Here is a 17,141-nt window from a genome sequence, read left to right as displayed (position 1 = left end):
TCCCCTTGACTCAGAGATCCCACGGCGAAGGAAGTCAAAGAGAAAAAAAAAGCTCCCATGTGTACCAAAAGGTTTATTGACACTTTTTGTAGTAGCAAAGAATTGGAAACAAAACCCCCATTAATCAGAGGAATGGCTAAACAAAGAATACTACTGCACCGAAACAATAATAAACATGAAGAATTCAGAGAAGTATGAGGTGGATGAAATAATCGGACACAAAGTGAATAGAACAACAACAAAAAAAGAGCACAGTGATCACAACAATGTAAACAGAAGGGAACAAGGCACCCCCAGAAATCAACACTGAAATCTGCACAACTAGATGACCAAGCTTGGTCCCAAAGAAGAGAGATGTGTCTCCTTCCACCTCTGTGGAGGTAACAGACTATGGGAACGGACTCTGCATACTGTCACATGAACTCGTTTTGCTGCAAGGGAAGGCTCTCCAGAGCAGGAGGCAGGGGAGAGATGTATTTAGGAATGAAGGTATTACAGCAGCAATTATTAATTTAAAAATTTAAAAATAAAAACAACAAAGTTTTCAAACATAGGACAGCATGAATCGGGATACCAGTGACAGGAAATCAAACAAAAGCCATGAATGATTCTGATTTTGTGTGTGTGTGTGTGTGTGTGTGTGTGTGTGTGTGGTCACTTCCTAACGATGACACGGAAGCCTTGGGATTGAATGAAATTCCAAAACCTTGGGGGATGGCAAAAGGAGGAATCTGCAAAGGAGAGAGAAGTGACGGATGCTGTGAGCAGAAGGAGAAGAGAGAATCTAAGACAAAAAGAGCATGGCCAAAGGAGACGAAAGATGAAGACCAGGGAAACAGCCCTTGGGACAGACAATTCAGAGGGCACTTTTAACATGATACAGAAGATTCAGTGCAGGTCTTGGGAGAAAACAGATTTCGGGGAGTTCAGAATACACAGGGTGACATCAGCAACTTTTACAAGAAGTGTGGCAATGAGACAGGCCTGCTGTCCAATGGGAGATGGAGGGCTGGAAGGCCACCCTTTCATTCCTTTGTTTTTGAAGTCCCTGTAGGCCAATGGGATGAGACTGGAAAAAGACATTAAAGGTTCATGAAAGCCGGGAGTGTGTTAGGGTCAGGTCCTGGTGAAACTGGGCAGGAAGGATGGATCAAAGGCTTGAGCAAGCTCCTTAGACAGAAGGGAGAAGACTTGAAGACCTGAGAATTTTCAAAAGCGAAGTGGAAAGAGTGCCTCTCAGATCACCAGCTCTTTTCTGGGGATCTGGGTAATCCGAGCCTAGGGCAGAGAGGGCAGGGAAATGAGAGAAGAAAAGGTTTGGAAAAACCAAGGCCTCAGACTAGGATGAATGTATGCTTCATCTATGGGCTGCATTTTGGTTGAAATCTAATTCTCAATGAAGTGTACCCCCTGAAATCTGGCTTACATTCATTGCATTCATAAGGTTTTGCCTTGCAAGGCGCCTCTGCAGGATGGATCGTGACCGTCAGCAGCCATGGGCTCTCCCCACCGCCCTCACTCAGAGTTTGTTTCCAGTGTGCACGACCTGATGTCGGCTGAGGTGTGTGCTCCGGCGGAAGGCCCTCCCGCAGTGATGGCATTCGTAAGGTTTTTCTCCCGTGTGAATTCGGTGATGGGAAATGAGAGAGGAAATGTGATTGAAGGTTTTCCCACAGTCATTGCACTCGTATGGTCTTTCACCTGTGTGAATTCTGGAGTGGAACGTGAGTGAAGAGCTGTGGTAGAAGGCCTTGCCGCAGATGCTGCACTCATAGGGCTTCTCTCCGGTGTGAATCCTGTAATGGGAGGTAAGGGAAGAAAAGTGGTTGAAGGCCTTGCCACATTCATTACATTCATAGGGTCTCTCTCCAGTGTGAATCCTGTGATGGGAAGTAAGGGAAGAGCTGTGGTTGAAGGCCTTGCCGCATTCATGACACTTATAAGGTTTCTCTCCGGTGTGAATCCTCTGGTGTCGCGTCAGCTGCGCGCTCTGGCGGAAGGCCCTTCCACACTCGCTGCACTCGTAAGGTTTCTCCCCGGTGTGAATGGTCTGGTGCTCGATGAGGTGCGTGCTCCGGCAGAAGGCCTTCCCGCACTCATTACACTCATACGGCCTCTCTCCTGTGTGCGTCCTCTGATGGGAGTTGAGAGAGGAGACATGGTGGAAGGCCCTCCCGCACTCAGGACACTCATACGGCCTCTCTTCGGTACGAGGCCTCTGACTTGGGAATTTCTCTCTCGTGTGAACAGTCTGGTGGAAGGCCTTCCCAAGCTCATGACACCCACAAGGTTCCTCTTCGGGATGCCTTTGCTGATACTCAGAAAGACCTGAAGTGCAACTGAAGGAGTTTCCACATTCCTTCTGCTTGGAAAGTATCTTCTTGGGGCAGATTCCACCACCTTTACTGAGGTCTGAACACAGGCTGAGAGTCCTTCTGTGTATATCACATTTATAGAGAGTCTCGACCACGGAGACCTGCTGCTGGGGAAGCAGGGCAGACTCAGTTCTGAAGCTGTCACCAGACCTCCTGCATTCCTCCTCGAGCTCTTCCCTGGGAGGCATCCTCTGGGGGGCTCTCGTCTGCCTGATCTGCTCCATCTCTCCTCCAGCACCCCTTCCCCAGTCCTCTCCTATGACAGAAACATGAGGACCGTGGCCTGGGAGTTGCCCCGTGGCAGGGTCCAGCTTTGGAGTGGGCTCCTTGGTTCCTGGCCCAGTTTCAGAATCTGAAACAAAGAAAAATATGTCAGTATCCCCTCCTCCCTTCGCTGTATTTAGCCCTGTCTTCTGCCTCCCCTCTCAAGAAAAATGACGGTCAGACTTAGTAACAGAGTGAACAATCATGCTTCCTTAGGTCTCTGAAGGCACTTATAGCACATAAAGACCTTCCATGCTCACCCTCACAACTTTCAAAGGTAGCTGCTCAGCTATTACATTTTCCAAATGAGGAAACTGGGGGCTCAATGTAAGTTATGACTTGCTTAAGGTCCCCACTGGTAAAGGGTCATAATGGGTGGAGTCAGGAATGCCTGGGTTCGAATCCTTCCTCAGGTACAAATTACCTGGGTGTCTGTGGGCAAGGACCTCAGCCTCTTCTCAGCTGTAGTCCCCTCCTGCTGAGATGGGGATAATTAACAGGGTCCACCTCCCAGGGCTGTTGAAAGGATCAGACGGGTGCTACATAAATGTGACCAATGAGTATTATTATTTTATAGCAATAATGACGTCGTGGTTGTCACCACCACTGCTGCCGCCATTCAGCATTCCCAAAGCTGGGACCAGACCCATGGTCTTCCGATTCCCAGGCCACACAGCCCTTTCTCCTGTACCCCAATGGCTCTTGAAAAGGGAGAATCCCTCCTCTGGGATGTTCCAGCAGAATGGAGGCCCAGAGAGGAAACTCAAGGGGCCACCTTCATTTCAACATCAACAACAACTACTCCGATAATCTGACTAGCCCCAAATCAGGTCACTTCTCAGACAGAGTTCTACAATGGAAGAGATAGAAGGCCCCTCTGAGGACGGTAAGAAAACAGAAGCAAAGAGGGGTCCTCAGACGTGCCCAGGATCACTAGCAGAGGCAGCACTTGAACCTGGATCTCCCAACTTCCACCCCAGTGGTCTTGTGGCCACACCACGTTGCCCTCCCCCCCATGGAGAAACTCATTTAGAGAGTGAGTGGACAGTCACCAAGGAGGTCCCTCATTCCTCAGCCTTTGGTAATCTGGCTTCCAGCCTCTCCATTCAGCTGAGATTCCACTCTCTCCTGTCTTTCCCCCCTCTCCTCTTCTCTCCCCTCATCTTTCTCCCCCTCCTTTCCCTCTCTCTTTTCGCACCTAACTGTTGCTTCTCTGTGGATGCTGGGAGTCCCCCTAGACTTAGCCCTGGCTACTTTTCGCTTTCTACATCATCTCTCAGTTATTTCATCAGCCAGCCTGACTGTGCCCCTCTGTGCTTGACTACGTCCCCCTCTGTCACAGGCCTGCACCCCGCTGGCTGGCCATGGCCATTGTAGCCTTCAGACCCGGGACCACACCAACACTGTTCCCTTCCCTGCTGCTGCCCCCTCCCCAAGCTATGGCTCTTCCAGTTTGCCCATCTCAGGCGCTCTCGGTCCAGCCTGGACGTCCCCTGCAGCTCCAGCCTCCTCCCAGGCGCTCTCGGTCCAGCCTGGACGTCCCCCGCGGCTCCGGCCTCCTCCTGAGAGCTCGCTGTGCCCTCAGCTGCCCAGCCTTTGCTTTGTTCTCTCATGCTCTTCTCTCCTCAGTTTCCTCTCCTCTTGGCAAGGGTGCCTCAGATTATCTGTAGGTTCTTTCTCTTGGAGAGGTCATCAGCTCCCACGGGTTCAGGTACCATCTTGATGCAGATGATTCAGATTTGTAGAGCACAGAAGCACTGATCAGAATGCCGGACTCGGGACCAGGAAGATCCAGGTTCAAATCCTGCTTCTGATACTGGCTCATATAAGCACCAGCAAGTGACAGAACTGCTGTGCCTCAGTCTCCTCATCTGTAAAATGAGGGACTGGACCAGACAGCCTGCTCTCTAGTATCTCTTCTCAGCCTCGGTGACGTAGATCATTGCCTGCCTTCTGCGTTATCAACGGTCACTTCTGGATATCCAACAGGCCCAAGACTGAAACCAGTGTCTATCCCTTAAATCTGTCTATGTGGGCCATCCTCTCAGTGCCTCAGACTCATATCCTCAAAGTCACGGGGCAGCTGGGTGGTGCAGTGGGTAGAGCACCGGCCCTGGAGTCAGAGGACCTGAGTTCAAATCTGCCCTCAGACACCTACTAGCTGGGTGACCCTGGGCAAGTCACTTAATCCTGATCGCCTCCAACCCCCCCCCAACATAAAAACTTCCCTTTTCCACATCCCCACTATCCAATTCTACCAGCATCACTTCTCACAGACGTCTCCTCTTTTCCACTGATGTAATCAACACCCTAGTGGGACTTCTTAGTGACCTCCACCACTAGGATGGCTTCTCTGCCCCCCCCACGCTGCTGGGCCCTGAACTCCATACTCCGTGGCTCACTTCTACACATTCAGAGAAGTCATTCTCTGAACCCCAATCTGCACTGGTGGGCCGGGTCCCCATAGGACAGCTGGCTCCTTGTCTCCTCAGGACTCTGTGGGTAACCCCGAGATGTTTTTCCCCGAATTCATGAGCCCTGATTGGTGTACTCCCCCCTCAATTGATTATTAGTTGATAAAAATTAAGCTGCTAGGTTTAACCAGCTTTTAGGAGAGAGTATTTACGAAGGTGATGCGGTATAAAACATTATGCCAAACAAAGCGGGCACCGTCCCATAAAAGCACTCAGAATCCAGAAGAAAACAGCGGGTTGTGTGGCCAAGCTCTTTTCTGCCCTTAGCGGAGCCCTGGAATGGTCCTTTCTGGGCAGGGGTCCTCATTAGCGCCCAATGCAGGCACTACTCTCAGCTATTCCAAGGACACTGCTGAGACGGCTGCAGGAGTCCAAACTCTTCTATTTGTTCCAAGTTAACAAGGTTAACCTTGGGTTAAGGGGGAAAGGGGCAGAGCAGGTAGCTGGAGGTTTTCCTTCTCTGCCTTCAAGTGAATCTCCCTCAGGGGCTCCGCTGGACATCTCTCTCCTCTGAGATGGCCGGCCTCTCAAATGCCCTGATTCTGAACTCACTGCTATATTATCTTCCCCCCACAAGGAGTGCCCGAGTCTCTTGTGCCGATCCCAATAAACTTCCTGGGTAGAGTCATTTCATTTCATCTGATGGCTTTCATTCATGGGCAACTAGGTGGCGCCATAGTGCATAGAGCCCCGGGCCTTCCCGAGTTCAAATCTGGCCTGATACTTAACTGGCTTACTAGTGACCCTGGGCAAGTCATTTGACCCTGTTTGCATTAGTTTCCTCATTGTTAAAATGAGGTGGAGAAGGAAATGGCCAACCACTCCAGTATCTTTGCCAAGAAAACCCCAAATGGGGTCTCAAAGAGCTGGACATGACTGAAAAACAACTCAGTAAAAATGGTTTTCATCCGTTCCAAAATGACTAAGGATTTCTATGCACCTCGTTTAACACCTTTGATTGATCAAGTCAATAAAAGTTTGATCCCCTGTTAAAAGTGTCGCATTTTGTCAGCTGCTCTAAGTGGGGCGTGGTTACTGATTAGTTCCACTGATGCCCCCTCAACTCTTTAAATCTGAAACGCATCACCTTGGACTTCTCAGATGCTGGACCCTAGGTCCAGCCCCAATATGAATCGATATCTGGCCTTAACCAATCGATGCTAGCTCCTGGCTCCTCCTTCCTGGCTTTGAAACAAGAGAAACTCTGAGCTGTAGAGGGCCCCCGTGACCACAAGCACATGTCCTGCCTAGGCATCCCATGTCTGGGATAAGACCACCCTATTTCTGTGTCTTCTTTCCTCTGATACTTAAAAGGAAGCCAGGTGTTCCAGTAGATAAGACAATGGGTCTGGAGTCAGGAGGACCTGAGTTCAAATCTAGCCTCAATGCTGCCTGCCTCAGTTTCCTCGAATGTAAAATGGGGATCATAAGAGCATCTCCCTCACAGGGTTGTTGTGAGGATCAAATGATAATGTTTGTAAAGTGCTTAGCACAGGGCCTGGCATATAGTGGGTAGGTCAAAACTGCTCCTTCCCTTCCCTGTCACAGCCTGAAAAGGGTGGAGGCCTTTGGTCTGAGAGGCTGCATCTCCCAATGTCAAGAAAGGCAGCAGCAGGGGAAACCCCCCATCTGTGCCTTCAATCACTGCCATAGGGGTACCTGAGCATCCAGGGAGGTGCTGGCCTCAGAGAGAAGCCAGGGAAAAGGAAATTTAGATTGGCATTTGGGCTCAGCAGGGTGAAATGTGAAAAGACTCCAACAGCTTTCCAAAAGCTGTTTAATATCCAATAAGGTTCGGACACTAGCCTCCCAAATGAACTGCTTAATTCTGTTCTGATCATCCTGTAATATACAGGGTATAATGTGTGTGTGTGTGTGTGTGTATGTGCGTGCACACGTGCACATTCAGCATTTCCTTCTCTGAGTGGGAATAAAGAATCTCTTCCATACGACTGTCTCCCTAGACTACGGACAAAAGTAACTCTTTTTTTTCTGCCTTTTTGGCTAGGCAGTGGGGTTAAGTGACTTGCCCAGGGTCACACAGCTAGTAACTGTCAAGTGTCTGAGGTCAGATTTGAACTCGGGTCCTCCTGACTCCAAGGCCAGAGCTCGATCCACTGCGCCACCTAGCTGCCCCCACCAAAAGTAACTCTTCAGGAAACAGTAGGCCAAGGAAGGGAGGGACTGAGCCCAGTCCCCTACAAATGACCTTGGCACACAACTACAGGGCTGGCGACAAAGCGGAAGAGGGTGCCCCGAGCTCCTCAGAGTGCCGATGAGGCTGCTTCTAGTCACTGTGTGAGATGAAAACCACCCACTGAACAAACCAGACTAGACAGAGAGGCAACAGAGGCCTCTATTAGTACAGACACTACAGACTAATGAACCAGGACCCAGAACCGAATACAAAGAGAGGAGGGGCAAGGGACAAAAGGTCAAAGGGCAGGAGCAGGCGGTTTTTAGACAAAGCAGCCAAAGCTGTCTAGGTGGAATGGAAAACGCTCCCAATCACCAGTGATTAGAGAAATGCAAATCAAAACAACCCTGAGCTACTATCACACACCTACCAGACTGGCCCACAGGACAGATGAGGAACATGCTGGGAAGACGCGGGAAAACTAGAACACTACCGCATTGCCGGTAGAGTTGTGAGCTGATCCAACCATTCTGGAGAGCCCTTTGGAACTCTGCCCAAAGGGCTACAAAACCACGCATATCCTTTGGCCAAGCAATATCACTACTAGGTCTGCATCCCAAAGAGATGATAAACAAAAAGGAAAAGGACCTATGTGTACAAAACTATTTATAGCAGCCCTTGGAAACTGAAGGGATGTCCATCAATTAGAGAATGGCTGAACAAACTGTATATAATTGTGGTGGAATACTATCATGCTATAAGAAACAATGAGCATGGGGCAGCTAGGTGGTGCAGTGGATAGAGCACAGGCCCTAGAGGACCTGAGTTCAAATTTGGCCTCAGACACTTGACGCTTACTCACTGTGTGACCCTGGGCAAGTCACTTAACCCCAATTGCTTCGCCAAAAAAAAAAAAGTAAAGAAAAGAAAAGAAAAAAGAAATAACGAGAAGGATGCTCTCAGAAAATCCTAGAAAAACCTACAAGAATTGAAACAAAATGCAATGAGCAGAACCAGGAGAACATTGTATACAGTAACAGCAACATTATGTGATGATCTGCTGTGAATGACTTAGCTCTTCTCAGCAACACAATGATCCAAGACAGTTCGGAAAGACTTAGGATGAAAAGGTGCTGGCCAGCTCCAGAGAAAGAATCGGTAGAGCTGGAAGGAAGATCAAAGATACTTTTTCTTTACTTTCTTTCTTTATTTACTGGTCTATGTTTTCTTTCACATATGAATTACATGGAAACGTATTTTGCACAACTATACATGTATTATAAACTATGTCAAACTGCTTGCCTTCTCAATGACGGGGGAGTGGATTTCAAACCCTAATGGCACTTCAATGAAATCACAAAGCCAGACCAATAAAAACAAATGAATTAATAATGCCAAACATCTGTGTATCATCACCAAAATGGAGAAAAGCCCAGCTGGGACAAGGTGCCATCCCTCATTTCAGAGGACAAATCTTGCACAAGTAACTAACGAGCTGGCGAGCCAGTGCAAGAGCCATACAGGACCCAAGGGCAGCACCAGCTCCGTGGGACTGTCCAGGGATGTTCTCTAGGGCTACCACTGCACCTCACAGTGGGGCTCCCATGGCAAGAGGCTCTTCCAGCTGTGGCCTGGAGCTCAGCAGAGAACCCAGGACTGTTCCCTCACCCTCCTATGCCAGGCAATCTGCCTCTCCTGATGCAGACTAGATTTACTTAGCTTTTCAGGGGTAACAATGGACTCTGAGCAGTAGAGTGATTCAGACATATCCAAAAAATATGGAGAGACAGTAGAACAAACAAGAGAGCAAAGTTTTTCAAAATGGAAAGAAGACTTCTTATCTTTACAAACCAAAAGAGACAGAAGAAAGAGCATGATTATATGATCTGGGAATTACTGTGTTCCATAAAAATGAAGTAAAAATGAAGAAGTTACTAAAATTAATCTATATTATTTAATCCTATTAATACTATTCAAATTACAGTATCAGAGAACATAACAAAATTCACATGAAGGGAAATAAAAGGTCAAGAACATCAAGGGAAAGAGTGTGTTTGTGTGTGGGGGGGATGAAAATGGTCTGGCATTACCAAAAACAGTATTTATCAAAATCTTCTAGGGCAGCCAGGCAGCACAGTGGATAGAGCACCCGCCCTGCAGTCAGGAGGACCTGAGTTTAAATCCGGCCTCAGACACTTGACACCAGCTGTGTAACCCTGGCAAGTCCCTTAACCCCAACTGCCTCGCCTCACCCCCCCCCAACAAAAATCCAACTTTTGAGTACTAGGCAAAAAAACTGAAAAGCTGATCGCTATAACTGATTACATAAGAAAATCTGAATAGTAGACTGGTCTTCAGTAACCTCAACAACATCAAACACAAGGAAAAGTCATTCACCTTAAGAACTGTCGAGAAAGCGGGAGAGCTGTTAGGCAGGTAAGAGGTTTGGTCCAGCTGCTTGCAACACATAACACAGTAAATGCCAAATGGAAAAACAATGTAGCTACAATAGGTACACTATTCAAAGGTTACTAGAAACTAGAAACTATTATCTACCACAGCATGGGATGAATTCGCAACAAGATGGGACACACAGGATTATAAAAGATGAAACAGACCGGCTAGGACGACCTAAAAAGCTTTTGCCCACAGAATAAAGCTTTTGCAGACAGAATAAGATATGGGCTAGAGAAAAAAACAAACAAAACTTTTGACAAAGTCTCTCCTACAAAAATCTAACATCCCAAATAACTAACAAGTGGCAACTGCAAAGGTAAGAGTGAATCGGTCTCCAAAAACAAAGATGCAAATGCTCAAGTGCCGCCAGAAAACGTGCTGCTGAGAACTGCTCCTGACTGGGGAAACGCAGCCAAAAGCAGCTCAGCCACACGCAAAGATGGTCAGAAGCACACGCTCACTTCACCGCTGGCAGAGCTCTGCATGGTCCCAAACATTCTGGCAAACGAGGGGCCTCATGCAACCATCTCTGCCTCCCAACTCAGCAATCCCTCCACCCAGAAAGTTACCAAAAACAAGAAACAAGAACGTTCCCGGAGCGTCGAATGCCTGAGTCTGCTGGGCTCGGGGAGTCTGCCATCTCACCGCTAAGACACGAGGCACAGACGTCAAACAGCAAGGGATGCGAGGCGAATCACACTGTGGAAAATGAGCTACGGTGCGGGTTCAGAAAAAACGGGGAGCCCTCTTCGCTCCCTCTGGTTCATTCGTGCATCGAGGTCCTCATGCTCAGGCATGCCCGGCTGCTCTTGCACCAAACATTCTCTTCAGGTTTCTGAGAATCTGCTACGTCATTCGTCATGAATTAACCCTAATCCTCATTGCTCGCTCTCCTTCGTTCCCTCTCAGACTCCCTTTCACTCTTGCCTGTTAGAATACAAGCTCCCTGAGAGGAGGGAGTCTCTAGCGCGCTGCTTGTATCCTGGGCTCTACGCTCTGGCCTGGCATAGAAAAAGTTCTCAACGCACACTCCACCCATGCCCCATTCTCTTGGCACATAATCTTCCACCCTCCTTACCACGGAAGCCCTCCCTCTTCAGCCCTCCTCCATTCATTTCTCATCTCTAAGAATTCGGGTTCCTTCCTTAAGACAGTGTCTCTTCTGCTGCCACCAGGGATCCTAACGAGTGAGTCTAGGGTCTTCTTTGCTGACCTCATCTGACACTGTTGTCCACTCCCTACCCTCAGCCGGGGCCCTGAGGAGCTGGTCTACGCTGTTCTCCTGCCCCATCTCACCCTTCCTGCCAGACACAGTTACCTGCATCTGCTGTGTTTACAGCCACATACAGGTGCAGCCCCCTCATGCCTGGACCACCACAGTAGCTTTAAGGGAGGTAGGGCTCTGCCTGCTCCACCACAGTGGGCTGTATCACCTCCTTATTCAGTGATCTCATTCCAGTTCTATGGCCTACGGGATCAACACACTGGTGGGTATTTAAAGCACAGATAAATTTTACCCACAACAATTTACAAAACATAGCTCTGAGGGTTATTGCTTTCTAAGGTAGTTTGAGATCTAGTAATGCTAAGGCCCCTTCTTTCCTACTTAATTTTCATGACTCTCCTTGTTCTTCCAGGATATTTTTCTACGTCCATAGAGTAATCATATTCTGCACTGCCATTTTTATTACGTTGGCATGGGTCAAGCATGAACGATGAATTAAAATAACGAAAAATCATTGAAGTCTTGCTTAGTTCCTGTTCCATAGAGACAAAAGAGCCCAGAGATTAGAGCTGGCCAAAAAGCCAGGAAGCCCTGTGTTCAAGTCCCACTTCTGACACACTCTGGCACTTTCACCCTGGCCCAGTCACTTAGCCTCTGTCCTCAAGGTGACTTCTCACCCGCCCCTCCCACCCCTAAGGAGCTTTATCGTCCACCTCAGGCTCAAGCAGGCCCCTGTGCCGGGGAGGGGGACTGAAGGTGTTGGATCTAGACTAGCAGAGGAAATCCCTCCATGGGAATCCCAGGTCTGCAACAAGAGGAGAGAAAATGCCGCACTTCCCTCCATTAAATGGGGGGCTATGGGGGGCTGGGGCGGGTCACAGACCATCCAAAGCGATCAATGCCCTCCCCGGCTTGGCTGAACCTCACTTCTGGTGCTCAGTCTCGGTTACAAGGGAAGGCTCACGGGGATGGCGAGAGGGGAGAAGGCATTTGGGAATGAAGGTGATGTCACGAGCCAAAAGCAACAATAAAACTTACTAAAATATAAAATGGGGGGCAGGGCCGGGATGGGCGAGATGGCCACTCCAGGCATGGCGCAGGGAAGCTATAGAGAATCAGCAAACTACGTGCATGTGGTTTTTTTGTCTTTTTAAATAACATAATGCCAACAATAATAACAGCTAGCATTCACACAGTGCTTTAAGGTTGGCGAAGCACTTCACAAATATGATCTGATTCTATCCTCACAACTGCTCTGGGAGGGAGGTGCTGTGACTGCCCTCATTTTGCAGATAAGGAAACCGGGGGAGACAGAAACAAACGGGAAGAAAAGATCCAAAGGACAGACAGAAGCGCACACAAAGCCAACCTACACAGAGGAGAACAGGGAGAGTAATGGAAGGATGCCCATCATGGAAAAGGTAACCTGCCCCAACGGCGGAGGAGAAGGCCCCGGGCTCCACCAGGCATGGATGTGCCAACAAGGCCCTGGCCTGGGGCGGGAGCTGGCTGAGCACATGCAGGGGATATCCCCCAGCAACCAGCTGAGCACCGGGGGGGGGGGGCATCACTCACCCAGACAGGCGCTTCCTGGGACGTCGCCCTCCGGCATCCAAGGAGCTTCCCCTCGTTCCAGCTGGTCAATCACCTCTGGTTTGGAGGCTGCAAGTCCTGCTTGGGGAGATGGGAAAGTGCTGGAGCCCCCAGCCCCCTCAGAATCCAATCCCAGCCCCCTTCACTTCCAGGAACATAGGCACAGAGAGAGGCCTGACAGACGCTGGGAGAGATGGGGTGAGAGGTCCTTTGGACCCTAGGAAGAGGTTAGAGTAGAGGTGAGCTTGGAAAGCATATTAATTTGACCTCCTCCACTGTAAGAGGATGGGAACCACTCTTACCTTTAGGCACGTGCACTGGGATTTCAGGGGAGATTCATGGGGTCTTACAATCAAGCTACCAGTTTCCAGTTTGTGAAAGGAAAGCCATGTCACCTAAGAACTGACGGTACCTATTAGTACCCTACCTTTTGGTTATGAAAGGATTGGTTTTCAGAGACCAGAGATTTTGAGACAGCCCCTAACATTTCTTAAGGGGTAGCCAGGACCCTCCCACAGGCAAATGCTGAGTCTCATGGGAGCCCTCCTTACCCAGGCACACCAGGTTCCTGTAATTTTCCAGTATGACATCCCTGTACAAGTCCTTCTGAGAGGGGTCCAGGTGCCTCCACTCCTCCTGGGTGAAGTCCACAGCCACATCATTGAATGTCACTGATTCCTGAAATAGCAACGACTTTTGTGCTTACCCAGGGACTGTCCCATAGGGGGATCTGGGAGAAGTGAAATTTGCACAAATTGTAGGGTTTTCATCGTTTTAGCTTAGGCATACTCTACATCAGAGATGCAGTAAGTGCCTACTGTGTGCCTTAGTTTGTACTAGAGGCTGACTCACATAATAAAATGATAACTAAACGTACAGAGCAGTTTTTGGTTTACAAAGTCATTTTTCTGTGACAGCCCCAGGAGGCAAGTGAGAAAGTATTGATTACCCCATTTTCCAGAAATGACAGTGAATCTAAGAAGAGCTAAGGGAAATTCTCATGGCCCTGGAGTTAGCCAGTAACAGAGCCAGGCTTTGAGATTCTAGCCCAGGGCTTCTTCCAAGCTGCCTCTGCTTCAGTGAAGCCAGTCCAGCCTTCCTACTGGGTGTGCTTTACAAGGGTTTCTCTGGGCTGCCTGTTTCCATGCTGGGGATCATTTCTATCTGGGTCTTCACTTCCCATCTGCCAGTTCCACACCTTATTCCTTTCCCCCCCCTCAGAAGTCCAACCTAATGTCAGGCCAGCATTTCTTCACTGTCCCAAACTTGAAGCACCAAACGAGGCCCAAACTAAGAACAATAACAAAAATAGCTAACATTTATGTAGAGCTTGAAGACCTGTGCAGCATTTTACATGTTACCCTGTTAGTCCTAAAAAGAGAAAGTGAAAATCCTAACCCCGGTTTTTCAGCTGAAGGACAGACTGAAGTCCTTAGGAAAACAACCGGAGCCCATCGCAGCTTTTCTGCTATCTTTCTCTGAACACAACTGGAATTTAACACTTGGGCCAACTCCCACGGGATGTCAAACAACACAAGAAAGTACAAGATTAACAAATATTAGAGAAAAAAAAAGAAAAAACCAAGTATCAGACAGTCTTGGTCTTCTTCCTACCTGCCTCATGGAGGCAACCTAATGGTGAAGTGCTTAAACCAGTGGAAGAGAAGGCAGGAAGACCCGGGTTCAGATCTTGACTCCCTTAGTGACTTTCTCAGCACTTAGCACAGGGCTGACACAGAGGAGGCTCTTAATGCTTATGGACTGTCTTACTGGCTCTGTGCCTCAGTTCCCTCATCTGGAAAAGGTGGATAATAAAGGCATTTCCCTGCCAGGGTTGCTGTGAGAGCTTTGTAAACCTCAAAGTGCTCTAGAAATGGTAGCTCTTTTCACTGATTACTTATTACTCTCTAGGCTAGGCTTTGAGGGGCCAGGAGGAGGAGAGAAGGCAGCTCAGGCACGGGCAGACTCTTCCTCTCTTTGAGCCTCTGCCGCCCCAGTACAGAGTGGGGGTGCTGAGGACTTCCACGCCCGAGTTCCCACCACACAGAGGCCTACCACCGAGGACAGCGATTTGGTGTCTCTTCTGCATCCTTCCCAGCATGCCTTGGGCCGAGCTCAGCATCAAACTGCAGCCTCCAGAGATGCCTGGGCCAGTGCGGGAAGCTGGCTAGAGAAGGGCAAGGTCCCAGGCAAGCAGGAAGGGGAGCAGAATGGGGGAAAGGGCTGGCTTTGGGGCAAGAGGGCCGGGGGGGGGGGACTTATTATCTGCCATGATACTGATAACAGCCCACACGCACCTGCGGCTGCCCAAAGTGATGGGCTGGACTGGAAGGCATCGGGTCCTCGAGCCTCACTGCTCCGGCCCCTGGGCTCCTCCTCTTTCTCCTCCCCTCTCCCCCTCTCTCCCAGCCTCGGGGCCCCTCCCCCTGCCTCCCACCCCCAGCCCTGGGACCCCTCCTTCTCTTTACCCTCCCCCTAGCTCCCCACCCCCGGCCCTGGGACCCCTCCTCTTCTTCCTCCCCACCCCTTGTCCCCGGCTCACCTGGCAGGCTCTCGCCGTCAGGAGCACCGGGGCCATGGCCTCCTCTTCCTCACCCTCTCCCGCAGCAGGAGGCCGGGGGCTTCCGAAGGCAAATCTGGGGAACAGACCGCACCCCTGAGGAGGGCGGGAGTGGTCGGCCCTTCAAGTCCCCTCCCCCAAGAGGGGGGCAGGGCCGGGTTTCGGCCGTCCTGGGGGGGATCTCGGAGGAGGGGGGGTCGAAGCATGCTCACGCTCCAGGAGCTCCCCCTTCCTCTCTCCCGGCGGGGGTGGGGGGGTCAGAGCTGGGCCGGACACGCCCCCGCCCCCTCGCCTACTGTTCTCCCCTTAGGGAATTGAGGTGTTACTCGGGTCCGGCAAAAAAAGATACTTACTTTGGGGGGTGCGCCGAATCCTCAGGTTTTAATTAGATGGGGGGGGCAGAAGAGATCGGAGAGAAGGGAATGGGGAGGGAGGAGCCTGGAGCCCCTCGCGGAGGCCCCAGAGAAAGGGCGGCGCTGATTGGCTCGGAGGCCACTGGGAGGTGCTGATTGGCTCGGAAGCCACTGGGCGACCAATGGGGGAGTGACTCGCCAAGGGGGCAGGGCGCGAACTGCGCAGGCGCGCTACCGTCCGCCCGGCGCATTGCTTTCCCTCTCTGCACCCCCTTCCTCGCCCTGACACTACGAAAACCGGAGCCGGTGACCTAGCATCCCACCCTGGCTCAGGCCGCCCTCGGACCCGCACTCACTCTGGTCCCGTACCGGGGCTCAGGCTGCGGCGACGGCGGCGGCCGAGGACAGAGTTGAGCTGAGGCGGCCGCGAGTGCAAAGGGCGACGAGAATCCGGGAGGGAGCGGAAGTAACGTGTCCATGGCAACCGCGACGGAACTCGGCCCAGAATCTGCCGACACGCCGAACAGCCTTTTGGGAAGTGTAGTTCGGAGACCCGGGCGGTCTGTCGCGCATGCCTAGATCCTCTGCCGGGCGAGAGCGGTGGGAGGCGGGGTTCTTCTCCAGCACATAATTCTGCTCCTGCCCCGCCCCTTGCTTCGGGAGCCTAGGCTGGGGCTGCTCTCCCTCTAGCTCCCTCCCTGCGTCCTGGGAGCGCTGAAGCTGTTTTTAAAAATTCAAATGTTAAAAAATAAAGTAAAATAAAATTCGGGCGCACGCCAGCTCGGGGGCCGTAGAAGGCGGGATAAGAGCCCCTGGGGGCCGCGGGTCCAACCCCCTCGTTTGACTGAGGAGGAGCCTCAGTGAACGGAACTAGCCTGAGTCTGGCGCCTCGCATTGCGCCACTAGTTGTGAACAAGCCCGGGCGCTCTCCTGCATCCTCCACCCGATGATGGGAGGCCCAGGCCGGGGTCCTGCCTAGGGCAGCCGAGGCTGGGGTTGGGGCGCAGTCCAAGCCAGGGGCCTGCCCTCGAAGGCCAGTGTTCTCGGCAGGAGCTGACCCCTCCCCTCCCCCCGGTCTCCCGGGAGGACGTGTAACTGGCTTGGGGGCGGGGCTTCACAAGAGGGGTCCCTTAGGGGGACACTCCCCTCCCCAACCCGGGACAAGAGGCGAGCCTCGGAGCCCGGGGCCTGGAGGGGCCGCGAGGCGCTGGCCGCGGTGCTGCCGGCAGCTCCCGATAGCACCTCTCGAGACCCTAGCTCGGACCCCGGCGGTCCGGAGCTGAGGCATGCCCAGCGAGCCTTGGTTAGCGGGATCTCTAGCCCGACCATGCTGGGAGCGGCGCAAAGCGGCCTACGGACCCGAGGACCAGTAATCGAGTGGGGCCATTCATCAGTTTAGGGGGGAGGCACGTTCTCCTAGCTGAAGTAAAAGCCCGGGTTCTATTCCTAAACCCCAAGCGGGGAAGGAAGGCGGATGACAGATAATCGTTTGGTGGCTTCCCACGAGAACCCAGCAATGCTGGAGTCAAGTCTGGGGGTCGCGACCACCTCCCCTAGGGTAGGGAGCCAGAGTTCTGGGACCGGAGCAGGTTCTGCGATCTTTGATTCGCTTCACTCAAGGTCCAGCGCTTGTGACCGTTTTCTCACAATTAATCAGTTAACACAATTAGATTAGTCAGTTTAAGCCGCATCAAGGCAACTCT

At 51.1% G+C, this 17,141-nt stretch overlaps 1 protein-coding gene across 1 annotated transcript in view; it reads right to left on the bottom strand.

Annotated features, from left to right (window-relative positions):
* The window catches only part of LOC110201738 (uncharacterized), a 45,978-nt gene extending 29,472 nt beyond the window's left edge, over positions 1–16,506 (bottom strand). Inside the window, exons 1-5 of the mRNA XM_078151875.1 lie at positions 15,795–16,506; positions 15,068–15,181; positions 13,077–13,203; positions 12,508–12,606; positions 1,525–2,727 (exon numbers count right to left, since the gene is read on the bottom strand). Of these exons, the coding sequence (XP_078008001.1) occupies positions 1,525–2,727; positions 12,508–12,606; positions 13,077–13,203; positions 15,068–15,181; positions 15,795–15,917 (1,666 nt within the window). The 5' untranslated portion in view covers positions 15,918–16,506. The remainder of the gene's footprint in view (positions 1–1,524; positions 2,728–12,507; positions 12,607–13,076; positions 13,204–15,067; positions 15,182–15,794) is intronic.
* Positions 16,507–17,141: the final 635 nt, after the last annotated feature.

The sequence above is a fragment of the Phascolarctos cinereus genome, unplaced genomic scaffold (assembly GCF_003287225.1).
Source record: "Phascolarctos cinereus isolate Bilbo 61053 unplaced genomic scaffold, phaCin_HiC Scaffold_4;HRSCAF=312, whole genome shotgun sequence".
In the NCBI taxonomy this organism is placed as follows: domain Eukaryota; kingdom Metazoa; phylum Chordata; class Mammalia; order Diprotodontia; family Phascolarctidae; genus Phascolarctos; species Phascolarctos cinereus.
This window is presented reverse-complemented; position numbering and strand designations above follow the sequence as displayed.